The sequence below is a fragment of the Eimeria necatrix genome, genomic scaffold (assembly GCF_000499385.1).
Source record: "Eimeria necatrix Houghton genomic scaffold, Enh_scaff159, whole genome shotgun sequence".
In the NCBI taxonomy this organism is placed as follows: domain Eukaryota; phylum Apicomplexa; class Conoidasida; order Eucoccidiorida; family Eimeriidae; genus Eimeria; species Eimeria necatrix.
In genome coordinates this window covers 40145-60581 of record NW_013652291.1, presented here as the reverse complement: position 1 = coordinate 60581, position 20437 = coordinate 40145, and the positions used below count along the sequence as shown (strand labels likewise).

The window sequence follows — 20437 nt, the reverse complement described above, 5'->3', positions numbered from 1 at the left end:
TCAATCTTGAGCAGTGTTAGCCTCTGCCAGATTCGCGCTTGATTCTGTTTGTACCGGATTCTGTTGCGCTTCCGCGTCTACGGCTGTCTTGAGGGTCTCATCGCGCCTGCAGAGCACAAAATGAGAGGAAGGAGCAAAATAGCCTGAAATCGCAGTTCTCTTATTGGCTGCGGACGCAAGGCGTTCTACATGCTCCGAAGCCCCTCATAAGCAACAACGGAAACGCTGCATTTAGCAGCGCTTGATCTTGTCAAGAGCGCTCAAACGCTCATACAGCCGAAATCCTGTCGAGGGTTTTATTGTGCAGGAGACACCCTACATGTGCACAGCAACTTCGTCAAGACAGCCTTCATCTGCAACATCATGGAAGGTTGTCATCTCCCCAGTTACTGCAGCGCCTTCTTCGGCATCAGGGTCATCGACGGGCTGCTCCCAACTGATAGGACTGCAAATAACAAAGACCACCAATTTCACACAAAAATAAAAGGCGTTCTCTGAGACAATGGCTTGAAATAATGGGGAATATGGCTGTCCTTACGCCTACCCTTCCGTTTGTAGCTCGTCGGCCGGCTCCTCCTCTTCCTTGCCCCCTCGTTTCTGTTTCCGTTCCCTCATTGCCTTCAAACTCTCTGACAGTTCCGCTAAGAATTTAGGCGCGTGCTCCTCAAGCAACTTCCTATCTCGCTGAATTCGTAAAACAATACACGAACACAGGTTGCCAAGTTCCTCCAGCAGTACGACCTAACTGGGATCGCGGTGAAGGCTCCAACGTTTTTCATTTCGAATGCTAGATAAATGCATATAATACAAAGCATGGCGACACCTCACACATTCTCTTTCCAATCTACCGCGGGTATGTTGCGCTTACATGATGCGTCTTGCAGTACTTGAGGACCCATCTAGTGAGGATAGCAGAGTGTTGCGCATTGCGGCGACTAATAGATATAAGCGCATGACGGTCTTTAGCATACGCATACAGCCTAGCCCACGTCTTATCTCTTCTTAAGAAGCAGCCATTGCCAACCATCCAAAGATTCACACGACCTCTCGTCACGGCCACGTTCAGGCGTCGCATGTCTCCCAGAAAGCCAACGGTACCTTTTTTCGCCTCCTCCCTGTCACTACGAATTCCGCGAACGGCTGAGAAAATTATGAAGTCTTTTTCTTGGCCCTGTCAACCACGTAAGTACGTAAGTCATGAAGAAACTTAAATGCTCCCTCAACCCTCTGCCAGATCAAACGATCAAACGGAGTGTATTATGAGCTCTTTGAAATCCACTTAGCACGCAAGTTTCATTCAGCGAATGGCCAAAGCTGAATACCGTGGATCTCACGAGAATGCTGCTTAGGTGCTATGAAGACATTAATGAGCAGGGCAAGGGGCAAGCTCGCTTGGAGAGGGCAGCCTGGTTTCTACCTGGAAGCCGTCTACAGTGTTCACATCTACTGGGCAGGATTTCCCTTCAGACACTCCAAGCAAAGCTTTGATTGTTCGGCGCAGTAGGACAACCTGTTGAGCATACGGGCTGATCACCGCCAGCCGGTGCTCCCATTTGGCGTGGCCAGAGGCTATAAACTGCACAAGAAAGAAAACCTTGAAAAGAGCTAAATAGAAGTTGTTCACGCCGCCACAGCTCAGCACAGGGAGGAAACCAACAGACAGAGACGAAAATTCACAGCTGAAGGCGAAGGGCCTATGACCTTACCAGTCGGCGCAAAAAATCAACAAGCTGCCGCACGAAATCTGCCTCTGTGTAGTTGACAAAAGATGTATGCTCCTCCTGCAAATCCCACATGTAACAAGTTGCGTCGTCACGAAATGAAGTTGTAATAACCTACGCGCCAACAATTTTGCTGAATGGTAATTCAAGCGGCTTACTGTGTGATCGCTGTCGAGGTTGAAGAAAACAAGAGGCTGGAGGATTGGCAATCGGTGCCAGAAAGGAAAGGGGGTCCAAAGGCCATTGGGTAAGTGAGGAGCATCCTTCAAGAGTCCTTCGTAGAAGGAAACCGAAGCAAAGCGGGAGATCGCTGGATGCATGCGGTACTGCTGGCTCAGCATATTGGTTGGCTGGCCCGCCCCTTCCAGACGTTGAAACAGTGATCGATCATAGCGCTGTGGAGAGTGGAAAAAGCCCAAGTGAAAACAGAACTCCTGTTGCGTCTAATGATGATAACCGCACGTCAAAAGGCAGCTTGTGCGCTCACAGGCCCCACAAGACGCCAAAGTTTTGGGGACGTTAAATCGTTACAACCAGTTATTCTATGCAGTAAAATAGTAGTCAGAAGTTTAGAACCTCACCAGCTGAATGGCGACCCTCGAGAAAATGGTGGCGGGCAGTTGTTTTGGGTCACCGACAAGAATGAGCCTTCTGCACCCAAGTCTGAGTGGGATAAGTGTCGCCAGTTCAACAGCCTGCAAACGCAGAGTAGACACCAGTCAGTTTCGCTGTAGCAGGTGAAATACACTCAAAAAGCATCTGCCGTCAGGCAGACTCAAGGGACGCCAAGCCAAAGAAGCCGAAGTGAACAGCGGGCTCACTGCTTGTGGAGTCCCACCTGAGAGGCCTCGTCTACAACCACCGTGTCGAAACAATCTGCAAGCGACGTCAAGTCGTTTGAGCCGCAAACGGAGATTGTCGCACAAACAATTACGCTGTCGCGCAGGACGTCCGCCTTCGCAGCCTACACAGCCAAGGCACATGAAGAAATACAGGACGACTGCTACCAGGGAATCAGAGGTCCAGGCACTGATGCACTCACAAAGCTGGACACACGCAGCTAAAAGCAATTTAACTGCTAAAGAATAAGTCTTGTAGCATCGTTTCAGGCCCTGAGAGCCTGCGGTGCCAAATCCTGTTGACTTCAGCTTCCAAAAGGTGTGAGTTCGGTGAACGTGTCCCTGCAGTGTGATAGCGGTGTGATAGCTGTGAGATGTCTTTCTGTCTTCCCTCTTTCGTCGCACCAAAAATACGAATCTCTGGTAGAGCGATACCAGAAATCGCTTACTGATAGGGCAGCAAAATTAGTTGCCCCTCTGGACTTCAGTCTCTGTAGAGCTTTGTACTGCAGGCTGTGCGGCAGCAGGTCAGGGTGTACATTTGGCCCGACTCTCACGACCTGCAACCAAGGTTTGAAACATACGCCATAACTTCAGTCCCAACACCAGACCATTCATGTGCTCCTCCAGTTCCCTCCTTTAAAAAACATGGGAGGAAAACTGACTTCAAACAGAAACAACAGATCTAAGGAATGACTGGCGAGCTCGAACTCAACATAAAGTGACGGCAGAAGTTTAAAACCGTGGGAATGACGGACAGAAGGAGAGAATCTTTGACCGTTCCCATCAAATATTCCGCCACCGGACTCTGGATCTGCCGTAAGACGCTTTACAATCTCGTCAATGGCAGCATTTGAAGGCGCACAAACCAAAATGCGCCTGAGGGAAAGAACAAGCATCAAAAACAGGCTCCCCTACAAAACACGTGGCCGTGTACACTAAGTAGTGGCCCCAACTAACGAGACCTGCGCCGCAGCCTTTGGCACACTGATTTCTACTGCGTTTGAGGAGAACAGCTCCAAGAAGCTGATGACGCCCTGACGAGTACATGTAAACATACACCGGTTGCAGTTCATGACGCTCTCTTGTAAGAATAATTGGCGGCTCAGTTGGCATTGCTGCCGGCTGCAGCAACATCCGGCTGTCAAGGTCTTCTAAAGTGATCTCGTCCAGGTCCATCCAAGCTGTGTAGTTTGCTGAGAAACACGGCACAACATCACTTCCTCGCTTAATAGCCACGTAACAAGCAAGAAGGCCTGCGTGCATTCGCCAGCTCAAAACGCCTCATTGTGCCCCAGTGCAAGGAAACTAAAAGGGGCCGAGGCAGTTAGACAAACAAATGAAGCTTCCTTAGCACTGCTCACGCTGAAGCCATGGACGACGTTTTAAAGAAGACGATGTTGTCCCTTTTGCTTTCACCTCCTGGACCTGCATTTTTTCCTCCGCAGTGCTGCGTTCTTTCTGCAGGTGACAAAACGAAAGCGACTTTTAGAGCGCCCGCAAAGTTAGAAGCAATAGCAGTCCACTCAGCTGAGTAGTGTGGGCGTCGCCCTTTTGTCGCTACAAAAAGAACAGTTTTCCAACTACGCAGTTCACGCAAGTCATGATTGGCCTGCAACTCACGCTAGGAAGGCCCGACTTATGGTCTTGCTGCCCTTCCAACTGGGCGTGAAGGATGACAGAAACAACTCCAACAATAGTGGACGTCTTTCCAGTGCCTGGGGGGCCCTGAATTAGGGTGACCCCTTCAACCTTAAGGGAATCCTCAAGGGCAGCAAGCTGACTTGCGTTGTACAGGCTCTCTAAACGCTCTCGCAGAGCCTTTGGAATGACAAGGCGTTTTTCGTTTTGCTGTGGCTTATCGTCAGCTAGCTCTTCTGCAGTGTCAGCGGATACTTCACTCTTTCTTGAAGGAGGCGAGGCGGACAATGTGCCAGGCACATCGGAGGTGGCTGGTGGCGCATCACTAGAGGCCATGGCTACAGGAGGAGCAGCAGCTTCCCCTTCTTCTTCATCTCCCTGTAGTGTCTCACTGTTGTCTTCGTTACTTTCCAAAAGAGGGTTGTTTAGGGGACCAAGAAGCTTATTTTTGCCGGATTCCCGTTGGGACGATGGGCCCGTCGGCGCCAATCGGAAGAGACTGTCTTTTAGCAGAAGATCAGGTAAGGACATCAATCCCTGTAGCCGTAATGCAGAAAAGTCATCACAAACCATTAGCCTGCAACTCAGTACTGACGACACAAGGGATTTACAGGAAACGCAAAAGTAAAGGCATGCACACACACAGAGACTCAGGCATTCATCCGTAGAAATGTTCACAATTGAACGCATGAATTTACACACATGTAAGCATACAAACTGGCCCATGCGCTTGCTTGTACTCCACCACACATAAGCTGGTTCATGTACACACGTGCATATCCATAAGCATCTGTGCACGTACAACCATGCAGGCGAATATACAGATGTACAAGTAGATGTGAAGCCATGCATATTTACACGCATGCAAAACAGCAAATGCACTAATCTACATCCCAGGAGGGAGAGAGGCAGAGAAGAAGACAGACACAAATATGCCCGTGCGTAGAAGAAAGGGAGGAGGCAGCCAAACCCGCATAATCAGGGAAGGACGGACAGAATAATACAGACATCTTAACAGCGTGGCAATGGTCACCTGGAACTCTCTGTATAGAGTTGTGAGGGACATGATTCGCTGCACCGTCCACCTGGTGAACTGAGCGTTCAGTGCCTTCACCAGCTTCACCAAGCGCTGCCTCTCTCTGGGAAGTAAAAATCCATAGGGACGGCCTGTGGCTGGGTTGTACACTTCTGCGGAGTCCGATGATCCTTCCACTCCATGCACAGTTCTGCCACTGTAGGCGGGCCCCAGAGGCGTGAGGAGTTTAACAGTAATAGACTCGTGCTGACCCTGGGACACAACCGCGAGAACATGACAGTCCAAATCCCTCGCCTTCAAAGGTTTACACGTTGGCTGCACCTGCGCCTCATCAGTCTCATCCGCTTTTCCGCTGTCGGCAGTTGCATTATCCTTCGCAGAGGCGTCTTGGGTTGCTTCCTTGCTGCTGTCTTTTTGCTGCGCCGCCTTCGCCTCATTTGTGTCAGCTGCTGCTGCTGGAATGTACATCAAGACCAAGTCGCCGTGGCAATACCGGCATACCGATTCAGAGGCCGCTGCAGCGCTCCCAGTTCGGCTCAGATGCAGAGAGAGAAGAGAACCGCGAGGCTCGCCGCTTTGCTGCGAGGCAATGTTGAGGAAACATGAAAGAAAGAACGAGTAAATTTTAAAAGTACGGCGGCCAACTCAATGTAGAAGAGTCTCAGTGTGCTCTCTGACTCTGCTAATAAGGGATTTATATGGGAGAAGTAACGGTCGGAATGGCTGCGTGCCAGCTGACCTGTATAAAGTCCTCCGGTGGCCCCAGGTCGACCTTGATGGCTCTAGCAAGGGCTTGTTTTGCCTCTTGAAGGAACAGAGGAAAGAAAAAGCCAACGTAGACGTTCTCGTTCGGTATGACTGTAGGTATCGCCCGTAGGTGCTGCGTTCTGTTGTGTGATTCGTCTGTACTGTGATCAGTTTGTTTGGGCTCGCCACATGGGTTACTGGCTTCAGCAGAAGTGTCATTTTCTTCATTTCCAACGTTTGAGCCTTCTTCGTCCTCGCCTTGGTCCTTCTCCTCTGCATGACCTCCTCTGGAAGGGTCTGCAGGTAAGGCGCGGACGTCTTCTTCCCTCAGGTCCTCGAAGAAGTCAAGGCCCAGCAATAGCTCATCCAAGGGTTCTACTGATGGCAGCAGACTTGTGCCTTCTATCTGCCGGTAACGCTGCAGCCAGGCGGAGCCAAGGAGCTCCGCTCGCCGTATTTCCTCTTCTGAGCACTTTTCCCTTGGCCTAGATGAAGACCGTGAGCTGCCGTTGGAGGAAGACCCCCATTGGCCCCCACCTCGATTTTTCAGAGAAACCATAAGCAATCCACTGCCTAGAACTTACTCCTTTCCTCATGTAATCCTTTTCCCGCTCTGTGACTAATGTGGGGCCCTACACGAGGAAATCTCAAACTGAGGTGATTTGACCCCAGTAGGCCCGAGGCAGTTTGCAATGGTTCTCGTAGTTTCTTCTGATCTAAATATTGAGTTTCAACATCTTTGTCATTCAATAGCGGAAAGGAGAGCCCCTCCAGACAAGCCTTTATACCTGCCGAAATGCCGACCCACTCAAACTGAGTGAGTGGGACCTCGAGGGTCTCTTCTACCGTACTACGCTTTTACCAATAACATTAGCAATATTGAGCCTCAAGCCCCGTGCAAAGTGGTAAAAAAATGCCACATGAAAGCTTATTGGCATCATTGTTTGACGACGCATGTTTAGACTTCTTGACTTCCACTCCGGCAGACCTTGTTGGGCCCCCAGAGTATGTCGAGATGATCTGCATGCAGTCCAGCTAGAAGAAGCATGCATTAAATAGGCGCATCAATTAACTGCATTTTGCCTAAGCATAATACTGCTTTTATGGAGAAGCGTGATATACGCTTGGAGCTTCACATGCCACTCCTACGTTTCCAGCACTATGGGCCCCCGAGGCCTCCGCGGCTGTCTTCGGCTGGTCTAGACGAGCCCTTCCCACGTTTTTAAACTAAGGAGGGTGCTTATTACGATGCCACTAGCTTCCCAACGCTCTCGCGATGCGGCGGCTGCGGTTGCAGCCCAGCGCCTCAGCAGCAGTCGGCCTCTGTATGCTGTTTCATTGCGCGTGGCGCTCTCCCAGTTGCTGCAACCCTGTTCATTATGTCAGTCAGATACCTTAGCTTCATCTGTCACTAAAGTATCATCTGGCGCAAGCCAGCCGACCCACACTGACGTGGCCTCTGACTTCGAGTCTCAGTTAAATGACCCCCTTACAGAGGCCGTCGAAACGCAGTCAGCAGAGACCACACGCTTATCGGCAGAGCCCCAGGAAGCATCTGATCATAAGACTCAGTGGCTGACAAGGCACTTTGTGGCACAAGTGCGGGCCCATTTCGAAGCCGCCCTCGGCAGTTCCAGTCCTGCTGATGGACAACAGGAGGCAGGAAGCGGGGAAGATGAGGGCAATGAAAGCAGTGGAGAGGCGGAGGAAAGATTGAAGTACCAGCGAGCTCTTTGCCAAGCTGCTCTTTACTGGGCAATCGCTCTTCTACTTTCAGCTGAGTGTTTTCTGTTTCCACCGCCAACAAAGCAACCAGCGGCGCAGACGCCGGCCGACTGCTCCCATCATCCCAGCAAATCCAGTGGCTCCTCGTCTGGCCCAAGTGTGCCCGATTCTGACGCTACGGACCGCTGTAAAGTTGAATCCGTGTCCGCTGATGACGTAGTAAGAGGTAAGCCTTTTAGCAACGACTTTGCATTGACTACGGCGCTTTCCCTTTACAAATTGCTGAATCGTGGAGCACGCTTTCATGGCCAGATTCTGCGGCTGCTGTGCTGGTGTGCAGAAGCACTATTTGCCTTGGACATTCTTATACGAGTGTCGCCATCAATTGCTACTCATATGCTACCGAAGATCCTTGCGTGGCTCGATGAGAGGCTTTCATTCAGACTCAAGTGGGAGTCCTCCTGCAGCAGCAGAACGGGAGATGGCATTGGACAAGAGTGCTCTGCATCTGCAGCTCAAACATCTTCCAGCGTTGGGGACACACTGGAACACGCCATCGAGCGGATTGCATCTGGGCCCCTCTCCTCACTTGTCAGGTGCAACCTTCCCAACTGGGTTGCCTCCGGGCGCCTGTGCAGTTCTTCTCAGCATCTTCAACAGACTCGCCTGCTCGCGCTCTTACTTCGGTGCCCCAAAGTTCTCGTTTCCTCTTCGAGACTCCTCGCCGCCTGTGCGCTGCCCGCGAAAGCGGCAGCTGATGGAGCATCGGCAGGCGCTCAGGGGAGCGTGCGGGGAACAGCGCCAAAGCCGAGTCAAGAGGGGAAGGATGCCAAGGCTGCAGCTGAAGCGGAAGCGTCTGTGCAGCATCAGATTTGTGCTGAAACTGCCCGCCAGCTCCTTGTTGCTTTGGACGACTTAAGAGATGTTCTTATCCCAAATGCAGCGAAGAAAAATATTCACAACTCGTCGTCTTCGACTCAGGGGGGGCAGGTTGACTTCCGCTTCGGTAGTGAGGTCGAGAAGATGATTCTCGCAGCGCATTTGCCTCCTCATCTCCGTTGGGTTGCAAGCTCGTCCCAGCATACATCAGCTCGAAGCCAGGAAGTGGCAGAGAGACCAGCAGAAAATAGCTGTTGTTGGGCATTCGCCGCGCCAGACTTCCCAGCACCTGAAGGCGCGCCGAACAAAGCGGCAGTTTATATCTATGCAACTGTCAAGGTAGGCAGCAGTGCGCGCCTCCGCGTAGCGCAGGAGATGGAGAAGTGCGTCTGGAATGCTGGATACTCCTATGACATCACCTACAGTGCAAACTACCAAAGTGCAATAGACTGTTGAATTTGCTACTTCCGAGGCTCAGGGACTGCTTCTGTCTTTCGCCCTCAATATACAAGGATCTTCCAAATGTCTGGAGACCTTTGGAGCTGCTGCGGCTGCCACTGATGAATCGGTGGTCCGAAAAGCAAGAGGTCGGATGTCTTATTGCCGGAAATACGCTGTGCGAAATATAATGCATTTTACAAAGTAATGCACCTCCTCGTTTTACTTTAAGTGCTACCATTGGTCTTTTGTTTTTCAAGATAGGAAGAGCTTTTAATTGCATTTTAGTATTCATTTATACTCGTGCTGGATCATTAACAAATACAAAAGGAATTAAATTTTCAGCTAATGAAAAGGTTTTTAAAAGTTGCAGTGCTTTGCGGGCAAGTGGATATCCCTTCAAGTACTTTCTAGATGTGCCGTTGCGCATATTCTTATACAGTTGTGCGTAGGTGTACGTTGTTGAGTGATGCAGCTTTGCTAGAGGAGAGCGAAGAATACTTCATCTGCAGGTCAAAGGGGACAGTGCGGTCCCATTTCCTGGGACTGTCATCCACTGTCTTTGTACACGCCGTCACGGGCTTGTGCTCTCGTGCACTAACAGCCAAAGAGCTTCCCAAGGCCTTTCAGGTCAACGCAGACCGCGCCGATTCACGCATTTTACTTACTAGTGCTGCAGCAACCGCGATTGCCAAGTTCCAGATCCAGGAGCAGGGAAGAGGAGTTGACCCGCGTTGCCCACTTACAGGCAAGCCTCCCTGCAGAGTCCCTTTAGAGCTGTCTTCCACAATATGCGCAATTGATCCTTATTAGTGCTATTCGTCACGCGTATATCATCTTTTGCTGCGCCATCGCATTGTCGCTTTGAGTGTTCCTCACTGCAGGACGGCTGCGACTGCCTGAAGGCCTTCCTGACGAGCAATTGCTTAATTTACCACCAGAACTCCCCACATCTGGATACTCAGTAGTTCACAGAGGTTCTGAACGGGGCTTTCTGTCGTATCTGAGTGACGAAGGCGCATTCCGAATGGCTGTACAGGCTGCGCGGATTTTGATTGCTCTCGTCAGAACCATGCATGTATGCTTAATTGCATGTATGTATGATGCATTTATGGCTGCACTCTATCTTGACGTCTAGGACGAGTGGAGCAGCCTGTACTTGCCGTGAGTTTTTGCATGTAGATCACTGAAGGCGAGCGGAGTGTCGTCCTAATTGTACCACCACTTCTTCGTCTACTGGACGTCCCTCAGGGTACGCACTGAAGCAAAAGTACCAGACTGCGAAATATTCTGTGACTGAAGAAAGAGACTCGATGAGTATCAATCTAATAAACGGTCGCCCATGTACTGCGGGCACTGTGCTGGATCGTGGTGCTAACAAAATTTTCAATGTGTGAGAATTATCTTTGCGGCAAACGCAGACGAAGTTCGCTTTTTGGGCTGGACATGTCTACACGAGGTCATTTCAAGCTCTCCTGTGGGTGGTGAGAGGAAGCGGAATTATTCTTACGTTTCACAGTGCAAGGGAATTAATACGCAGCCTTCGCAGAAGGTTGCCTGTGTGGTCCGCTGCTCATAATACTAAATGTTTTTACTTTTGTTGCTGTTCTCAGCTCTCGACAGTTTCAGCGTGCCTATTCTCCAGGTACAGAAGACTGACACCTTTTGTCCTTTGCAATATGCACTCTTATATAGAGAGCCGTTGCTTGCTGCTATATGAATCTGTATTTTGTGCCTACTTCTATCGCAAAAACAAGATATGTTGTCCATTTCGCGTAGGCATTGATGGGGGGCTTTCCAATTTACACCGAAGTTGACACCTGTTTCGAGGCTTATCTCGAGGCCTTCACTACATTCGTCTGTCGCACACATCTGGAAGGATGCGACTACTCGTTTCTAGACTGGTGCGTCAGCTAAGGCATGCAGCTGTTTCAGGTCGCTTGTGGTGCTAAATGTTTCTGTGAATGAAGACTGCCCACGATTAAAGCAATCTGTGTTTTTGCGTAGCCAAGACTTCTTGATTGACATGTGCCACACGGTTCTAAACGCCGGAGACGGTCTCCGCGCCTCCTTCCTCAAGCGGACGAGGGAACTGCTGAAGTTCGCCGGACCCTCCGCGAACTTGAGACTGTCTGACTGGATGAGCTTTTGTTTGGACGCGATTGAAAGCGTTTCGGCGGATGCTGTTTTGGAGGGTGAGAAAAACACCCATAGGACTCTGTCGCCCGTGAAAGAGATTGAAAGCTCCCGTGGAAACCGGAATATGTGGTGTTGCTTCCTGTGAGGGCTGCAGGCTTGCAAACTTTGGAGCTGCTCCTCTCCATTGGATTGGGTGTGGAAGAATTTTATCCGCAAATTCTCTGTGGGCTATCTACCTCTGCTTTGCTTGCCAAAGAGAACCCCATCAAACGAAGCCCCCGCTTCCAGCGATCCGAAGAGCTGTGAGTGAATAAAATACCTGGAAAAGCGGGCAAAACTGCATATGGTTCCGGAAAAAGAAGATACTTTTATGTATGATAGCTTGTCCACGTTCTTTTTTTCAGAGCAATAACAAGTGCTGTTGATTCAGTGGCCCGCCAGCTGATCCGCTCAAAAGACAATGACCTTCTAGAAATGCTGTGCAAGGATACCGTCAACTGTTTGCACCAACACTACTCTCATGATACGTCTCTCGCTGAAGGCGTCACCGAATGGCTTTCGCACTTTTCTGCTTCTCTGCGCCAAGAAAAATTGCAGTTAGAAGATCCTCGCCAAATTTCTTCAGCTGAACTCGTGCGGTAATTTGCTTAACCTATACTGACAGGAAGCAATCGCATTGCATGTGAGGCTGAAGGAAGCAATAGACCACCACGACACAACCTACTACCGAATCAGGTTGTAGAGAAATATCTCCTGGGAAATTTGCTAGAATCATTCGCCACCTTCGACAGTCTTACATCCTCTCAACCTTTGGATTGGGAACTTGATTCCAGTGGGATATCTTCTGCATTTCAGATTAGAGTAATGACTTGATGTGATAAAGGCTGCAGCGGATGGCCCTTGAGATCCATATCAGCGAAGAAAATGCGAGGAAATATCTTGGGCACTTCGAACATTTTAAAGCTTGATACTACTTTCCACCGTCTCTTATGTCTTCAATCTGTCTTAGTCTTTCTACTGCGAAATGCTTTAAATCTAGGCTATAACTTATTGTAGCTGGTTTTCGAAATCGTAGGAAATACCCAACAATGATTGCAACGAGTACAGTTTTACAACAATTGAAAAAGAGTTATTCTGAGTTAAGATTAACTCAAGGGGGTTTTCCCCTTATATCTGAAACATCTTCAGCATGCGGTGAGTTACGAAGAATCCACCTGCAAGGTAATTAGTATAAAGCACCAGTCTGCAGCAGACTAGCATGAAATGTGTTCCTTACCAGCAACGTTGACAGAAGCCAAGAAGGTTCCAATGACGGCGAGAAGAGTGAATCCGGATATCATGGCGGTTCCGTACTCTGAAACAACGCTTGGGAGATGTTCATGCAGTATATTAGATTAATTTGAACCTACCAAGCATGCAGCCAATGACAATGACTCCCGAAAGCTGAGAGAACATGCATGCACGAAGGCCGCGGATTTCTGTGAATATTTATCGAACGTACGGCATTTGTCACAGACATCAATGGTGTGTGAAGAGAAGGCGTAACAGCCCACACGCTGAAAGAAATCCTTTTATAATAGAGTCGAGAAGATGGTTTTATGAATCTTGCTCACCAGTAGTAGCCGACGATAAGAGACAAGCCGAGGAGAGTCAAATGCTTGAGCTCCACAGGGTCAAGGACAACTGTTGAAGACGATAATTGCCATCTGTGTCCACGTATTCAGTGACACAAATATGCTTACTGCCAAGGAGTCCGACAACAGCGGCAGCAACAACAAGACACATTGCGAAGAATGCATCAGAAGCAAGTGCTTGAGCAAAGGCTCCAGGCTTCTCAGGAGCTGGTGCACCAGGTGCAGACGGCGGTGGCACGTGGCCGCGTGGAGGTGTCCTGGAAACAGGAGTGGGCTGCGATGGCTGCCACACGTTGCGACCTTGGTAGACTGCGACCAATCCTCTGATGACTTCGTCGTCCATGTTGATGCGGAAGTTGCTGCCACCACCAAGATCCTCAAGGAGGTTGCATATGTTCATGGAGAACAGCTCAGACGCCTGAATAGGCATGCGGGTCTCTATGCGTCTGCGGCCAATGACAGTGACGCCATCAACGACAATCTGGTCGTCCTTAGGCGAAACCTCGACGTTTCCACCCCAGCCGGAGCGCACATCACCGAACTCTGTTGCAAGATCCACGACGACGGAGCCAGGCTTCATTGAGCGCAACATGTCGCGTGATATGAGCTTTGGTGAAGGTCTGCCGTGAATAGCAGCGGTACAGATGACGACATCGCAGTGCTTGATTGTGTTGGCAATCATCTCGCGTTGCGCTCTCTGATATGCATCACCCATCTCGCGTGCGTATCCTCCGAGGACTTCACCCTCCTCTCCCATTCTCAAACCAATGAACTTTCCACCGCAAGACTCGACTTCCTCACGAGTTGCAGAGCGCACATCATGGCCAAATACTTGCGCACCCAAACCATGGGCAGTAGAAATTGCCTGTAGTCCAGCAACACCGGCACCGATGACGAAAACTTTAGCGGCTTCTACACGGCCGGCAGCACTGATAGATGCTTTGCTGAGCTTCGGAAGAGCGTTGAAGGCTTCGATAACGGCGCGGTATCCCTGGAGGCCTTGCATAGCAGACCTGAAGGAAATTTAGACCGGAATATTCGAGAAGACAATTTGCATGGTTTTCTTACTTCACGTCTAGCTTCTGTGCTCTTGTGACGCGAGGAACCTCATCCACAGCAAGTGCGGTGACGCCTTGGCGTGCTAGCATGTCCAGAGCTTGTTGGTTGCTGAATAGTTTTCCGTATATTATTTGTAAAAAACTGCCTTGTAGCAGTAGACGGCCTACATGCTGGGGAATAGATAACTGATAAGGACCTTGTCCCTAGGAATGCGCGAAACCAGATCTGGCGACGGCGCTGAAACGCGGAGCAGAACTTGAGACTGGTTAATGACTGCATCGGGGCCCGACAGGACTTCTGCTCCAGCCCTCCTGTACTCTTCGTCAGTAAAGCCGGCATCGGCGCCAGCACCAGACTCGACATTGACACTGTGCACGAGTTGAAAACGTTGCCATGTGAGATGGAAGTTTGTCGTTCCTTACCGGAATGCCAACTTCCTCAGCTTAGGCACAAACTTCGGAGCTACTGGCACCATCACAGAGCCATTGGAATCTCTCAGAACGCCAACAGCCATCCTGGGATATGGCCAAGAAGAGGGATCAACACGTTCTTCCCTATCGAACTCAAGTAGTCCAGCCTCGAGGTCATCGCGAGCAGCAGATGGTGGCATTTGCTCGGCTTTCTGAAAAACACCAGTTGTAAATTATGCCAATTTTAAAGGGAAAAATGAGGCACATACGGCATTGACACGGGCGAAGACTGCAGATGTGGTGTTCTTTGCGTTTCCGAAGAGCATGCGTGTGTTTTCCAGATGGAAAAGAGGATTCTCAATGCTGGCATATCCAGCAGCCATGGACCGCTTCAGCACGAAAACGCGTCTAGCTTTCCAGGCCTCTATAACGGGCATTCCTGATATCTTTGATCCTGGCTCAAGGGCTGCAGGATTGACGGTGTCGTTGGCTCCAACAACGAGGACGACGTCGTAGGAGCTCATTTCCGGGTTGACTTCAGACATCTCCTTGACAATCTTGTACGGAACATCAGCCTCAGCGAGGAGGACGTTCATGTGGCCTGAAAAATCGTTGAGAACACGTCTCTAGGATATTTATTATGCTCTTTGACATACCTGGCATGCGACCAGCAACTGGGTGGATGCCGAAATCGACGGTAATACCGCAGTTCATCAAGTTCTGCACATGCGACTCATGAAGCTTGTGCTTGGATGTGCAAAAGAGTAACATCCATTTACCTTGGCAATGTCTGCAAGCTCGCTCTGGCACCTTGCAACGGCCATTCCGTATCCAGGTACGATCAAAACTTTGCGGGCAGCCAGCAACTCGTCGGCGACCTGATCAGGCGTGGTCTGCTGCACAGCTCCCTGAGGGCTGGCTGCTCCAACTTCCTCGGCCTCCTCGAAACCACCAAGAACGACATTCCACAGACTCCGGTTCATGCCTTTGCTGTGTAAACGCGTCGAAAAACAGCGGCTGACTTAAGAAGAAAGAATCTTCCTACCACATGATGTAAGACAGAATGGCACCAGATGACGCGATGAGAGCACCAGCAATGATCAGCAGGTTGTTGTCCAACATGAAGCCACTGAAGAAACAAAAAGGTTGAGCCTGCCCACAGTGAGGATACTTATGCTTGTGCATACCTGGCAGCCAACGCCACTCCGGAATACGAGTTCAGCAAGCTGATCACGACAGGCATGTCAGCTCCACCAATAGCGGCGACCAGGTGAAAACCAAGCCACATGCTCAGGCCAGCATTCACATAACTGAAAACAGGGATTAAGAACCGACAACAAGGAGTAAAAAGGAGCAAAAGCCTTACAGACAAAGCATGCGTGTAAAATGGCCAGAAGAGACGCAGAAAAGAGCGCCAAGTACACCAATGGCAGCAATAGTGGCAGAATTCAACGCATGGCGTCCGGGAACCCTCAATGAGCGGCTCTCCATCGATCCATGGAGCTTTGCCGCAGCGACGACTGTAAGAGCGTATATTATGACTTTCCTCTGCGGCGAAGGGTAAAATCTGACAAACCTGATCCGGTGAAGGTGATACCGGCGACGAAAACGCCGGCGTAGACCTCCAACAGACGTAAAAGTGAGGAAGCGCGCTCCACGCCAGCAGGGGAGTGGAAGTTCGCGAACCCAACCTGATGTGATGTGATGTGAAGCAGGCGAATGCAATCACTTTGAGATCAACTTCGCCTACCATCACGGCGGCAAGACCGACGAAACTGTGGAAAAGAGCCACGAGCTGAGGCATTTCAGTCATGTTGACAGACTGCGCAATGTACAGCCCCAGGCCAACGGCCGGTGCAGCAGTGGCGAAAAACAGCAAGTAGTGCTGTCCGAATCCTGCCTCCGTGAAGGTCACGACGACAGCGGCCACCATGCCCACAAGACTGTTAAAAGCCAATGAGTATTGAAATGGTCGCGCAAGGCGCTTATAAAACGACATACCCAAGAATGTTGCCACGCTTGGCTGTCTGGGGCGTACTCAGCCCACGCAGACATAGAATAAAACATATTGCAGAGAAGAGGTAGACGGCTCCGAGCAGAGAAGGCATATTTGAGAACGCAAACTTCGAGATGGCTCCGCCCTCTGGGTTCTCAGGGCGTGCTCCATCGAAGCCTTCGTCTCCTTCACCAGGCCTAAGAAGGAATGCTAAGCCAACTCGTGGAGAGAAAAAAGTTTGGTTTGCTTACCGGTTAACTGGGAAAAATTCGCCCATGCGGACGAGGTGACGCTGGATCGACCTCAAGTTTGCAGCCGGAAAGTCGAACTCAGCGCTCGCGGTTGTGCTCCAAAGAGCTACACCGAGGCAGGTTGCCAGGAAAATACTTGATAGTCCGCTGGGGCGCCACATCTTTGCAAAAGGAATTGGAAAACTCTGCTCCAGTTTAGACAAAACCAGGTTGCCCCTCAGGTGCCGCTGTTTTCTTGCGGACCAATGCTGGTTTTAGAATGTTCTGATTCCATTTGTGATCCCTGACCTACAAAGTGATCCGCCGAAATGGTCCACTGTAGTGACACCACAGGTTCATTGACGATCAAGCATGATCACAGGGCACCGCTTTGCTAGCAGTTACCTCCCTGTCTTCAGGCGTTTTAATCTAAAATAACTAATAATGCAAAATATCAAAGGTGAGGCCGAAAATGTAGCCCGCTGCATGCTTCGATTTGGCAGCGCCCGGCTGATCTACTTCGCGCGAGGTCGAGACGCAAGCAGTGCAATTTCATTTATGGAAGAGACCACGACAAGTTTCACCACTGCGCTTCATAGGATTTTACCATCTCACGAAATTTTTTCAATGTCTCCCGTGAAAATCTGCACAGACTTCAACTGCGGAGCATCATTGAACAGCTTCAACACTTCAGTCGCCCCCCTCTCCGTTAAGAAGAACAATGGTCTTCATAGCAGATCAGAACTGGACCATTACTGGAACTTCTTTATATATTATAAAAAGCAACTTATGACAAGCAACACACAAATACTCGTGGCATGAAGTCAGTGCTTCATCAGCATTGCTGCGACTAAGGGGCGCTTTCCCATCTGGATTTTATGATAACTTAACAGATTAAGCCGCCTTGTGAAATAATTCCCCATTGTCATACTTGGCTTCACGCCAAGCCGAAACCCGTGAATAATTCTGATTTCTTCATTCATGTAGTCTCTACTTGCTCGCCGTTTCCAATGCTAGTCTCCATGGTGTTCAACTGAACAGATCATTAGCTCCGCCGAATTCGTTCGGTGCGCAAATGCATGTTCGCTACATTCTTCTGATTAGCATTTCAGTGGGAGCTGCAGCAATAATCATGAACAAGTTGGCTGGTTGCGCACTGTTTTCACTTTCTGCAATATTCATGCTTCGGCACTTGTTTCTGGGTCGTCATCTTTTCGATCTGGCCTTAACATTGCTGAATTCAAGATTTAAACAGGCAGGATCACCGCAAGTGACTTCGGTGACACCAGCAAAAGCAGTAAACTCTCGAGTCATAGTCGATGACCTGTTCAATGCGGCATGTAGCGCGAAACTTTTGCTTGGTAAGCAGATTTATCAACATGAAGGCAGATATTGGAGGAGTGTGCAACTCGAAACTTCATGGGAATTTTTTATGTGTGTGAAGCTGCAGCCGTAAGCAAATGACTGCAGGCAGCGCATCCTCTGCCGAAGTTCAGTGTTCCCAATAGCTGCGTTGCAATAGTCAATCGCTTGCTCAACGTTCCTATCATCTAAACTGCTTTTCAAAACGGCCGCCGATGGAGCTCATCCTGACAATGAACAATCGCCTTTGGGGCTTCCCACTGCAAATAGAATCAGCTTGCCCGAACTCCTTTGAACGCAAATGTAATACATTATAAGTACAGCGTATCAACCCGTCGCTCTATGCAATGGCATGTTTGATTCTTGGCAAATATTGGCCTTGAAGACGCAACTTTGTTGTGCTTGGAGAAGCATTCTTCAAACTAGGAAGTTTCCCTTTGTGCCCCGTTGCAGGTGTTGGACTACAGTGCCATTTGCAACAAAGAACTAGTGCCTTTCGTGAAAGGCAAGTTTCTACCTTCACTAATACGTTTAGGAGGAATTGAGTGAGGGGCAATCGCTGGCAAAGGCAGTGCCACTTCAGGCGCCAGGGGAATAAAAGGACTTCAGTTAGGTACAAATTGGCAGGCTTTGTCGTGAAAAAGGGAAGAAGTCTTTCAGTGGAAAGTTTGCTGCTCTCCGCTGTTTACTAGCTGTGACACAGCATATAGGTGCCGTAGCTGTTTCTTAGACTCTCTTTCCCGAATAGAACCTTAATTTCACGTTACATGTCGTTGCCACTGTAGGCCAACACTCTGCCGTGGAAAGCTGATAAGCCAGAAACTTGAATGATCCATCGCGGGACCAAAAGAACCAACTGCTATTTGTTCAGTTACTATAACCTGACTAAGGTTGTACAGTTAAGTTGGTTGGTTTTGTATCTAATAAATAAGCCCTTCCAAAGGGGGGGATCCGCAGAAGCGCATTTGCCTGAGGGCAGAGCTTCAGGGAAGGCCCTACATTCAAATATTTTCCAAGCGTAGTCCATTGCAAGGCAACAGGTGCAAATTTGTGCCGTTCCACGAGAAAAATTAGCTGTTTAGAAATGGAACCAACAGCACACTGTGGCTGAAATGATGCGCATTTTTCGATGGCAGCTGACAAAGCTTTAACGTGTGATAAAGACTGAAACGCGTTATTTTCGGTGGTGGGTTTGAGATACGGTACATGAATAGAGACTAAGCCTAGCACAGCAATCAAACAAGCAAAAGTTGACGGTAAGGAGCAAGGAATTGCTAACCTTGGCGGGCCCACAGGCCTAGTCTTCGACAAAGGCACAAGAAAAGCATGAAGGTGCTTTGTGCTGTTGTGCTAATTCAACGTTAATGAGAATTGGAAGCAGGAGTTATCTTTTACGCAATGTCGTACAAGATATGATCAACTCAATGAGCCGCACACTAGTTTTGCAAGTCAACTCGTACCTAACTAATCCTACTTTGTCCGCCGAACGCTTTTCCAGGGGTACTAGGGGAGTCTCTCATGCGTTCTAAGCTCTTTCCCATGCTCAAATACTCAGGAAACCGCTTCGAATTTGAGCTGCACATAGTGCACGTGACTTCAAGCATTTTTGACGCTCCTGATGCTAACCAGGAACAGCTACGAAACGACAGAAATATCCCTTTCCCACATTTGGCCTGACGCGATCGCTTAAAAGGAGATCACTTAATGATATGCACAGTTTGTTCATCTTCAGGATACAAACTACTTCAGAAAATATGTGCATTTCTGGAGGTATTTCAGCACACGGCATTCTGCCGAGCAGTCAGGATACAGTGGTAGCCGTATCTGGTAAGAGTCTAGCAGAATAAAAGAGCAGCTTAATTATAACTTGGCACTGCCATAGTGAGATTGAAAATTTCGCTCCGCATTCTCACGAGTCGTGCACAAACACTGCGCCATACGCAATCACGTTCACGAACGCGATTGCGTTCGTGAAGGCAATCGCGTTCGTTTCCTTGCGTTTATGCGTCCTCCACAAACAGCGCTTTCCGTGTGCAATCGCATTTTTGAAGATCATGATTCGTATCTGGTGAACCTCATGTATGCAGGAATTTATCATATGTCAGGAAGCTCGCGGATATTACGCAGATTATTGTTTTAGGAGAACAATCTCCGGCATTCTGTTCTACATGATTGTGAATACCCTATTTATGCAACTGCTTCCCCATGAAGACTACATTCCCGTTTCTTTGATGGTGCGTCTCAGTAACTGTCACGAACGATCCTCCTAATTTGCATGCCCATTCTCTGGGGCGAATTGGGCCCGAACTTTCCTACATTGGGAGAATTTTGGCCCAGAAAAGCATATTTACAAATGTAAAACATCTTGAGAGTTGTTGACTGTGAATTTTGCCAGCTTTCTTCTTGGTAACGACGAGTTTCAATAGCAACGCTCAGACAATTTGAATACATCGGACTATATGCTTGAGAGGGGGAATCCGAGCCTAGGTGGCTTCCCTCATCATTCAACTGCCAGTCTTTATCATACAAAAGAAATGCGAAAGCTTGCATCATTTAGTTTAGTAGTGCTCCCACCCTGGAT

At 49.3% G+C, this 20437-nt stretch overlaps 3 protein-coding genes across 3 annotated transcripts; 1 reads left to right on the top strand and 2 right to left on the bottom strand.

Moving 5' to 3' along the window:
• On the bottom strand, window positions 1–6543 carry ENH_00017910 (tRNA-splicing endonuclease positive effector protein, putative; the record flags this gene model as incomplete). The annotated part of the gene is made up of 16 exons (XM_013579296.1): window positions 1–106; window positions 320–445; window positions 545–684; window positions 869–1171; window positions 1418–1576; window positions 1707–1781; window positions 1880–2116; window positions 2303–2416; window positions 2560–2685; window positions 3010–3120; window positions 3319–3439; window positions 3603–3756; window positions 3925–4021; window positions 4184–4738; window positions 5235–5816; window positions 5977–6543. 16 exons carry the CDS (start codon window positions 6541–6543, stop codon window positions 1–3), a joined length of 3573 nt encoding a protein of 1190 aa, XP_013434750.1.
• A 689-nt stretch (window positions 6544–7232) lies between these two features.
• On the top strand, window positions 7233–11807 carry ENH_00017900 (hypothetical protein, conserved; the record flags this gene model as incomplete). The annotated part of the gene is made up of 12 exons (XM_013579295.1): window positions 7233–7935; window positions 8050–8927; window positions 9067–9175; window positions 9502–9759; window positions 9911–10089; window positions 10209–10278; window positions 10448–10510; window positions 10640–10671; window positions 10806–10930; window positions 11034–11221; window positions 11320–11467; window positions 11570–11807. 12 exons carry the CDS (start codon window positions 7233–7235, stop codon window positions 11805–11807), a joined length of 2991 nt encoding a protein of 996 aa, XP_013434749.1.
• Window positions 11808–12332: 525 nt separating this feature from the next.
• ENH_00017890 (transhydrogenase, putative) lies at window positions 12333–16676 on the bottom strand (the record flags this gene model as incomplete). Its single annotated transcript, XM_013579294.1, is given in 14 exon segments — window positions 12333–12379; window positions 12442–12519; window positions 12575–12643; window positions 12908–13812; window positions 14026–14226; window positions 14281–14501; window positions 14505–14869; window positions 14925–14988; window positions 15048–15258; window positions 15314–15397; window positions 15456–15578; window positions 15960–16211; window positions 16270–16461; window positions 16516–16676. Coding segments are annotated over 14 exon segments (2973 nt in total).
• Window positions 16677–20437: the final 3761 nt, after the last annotated feature.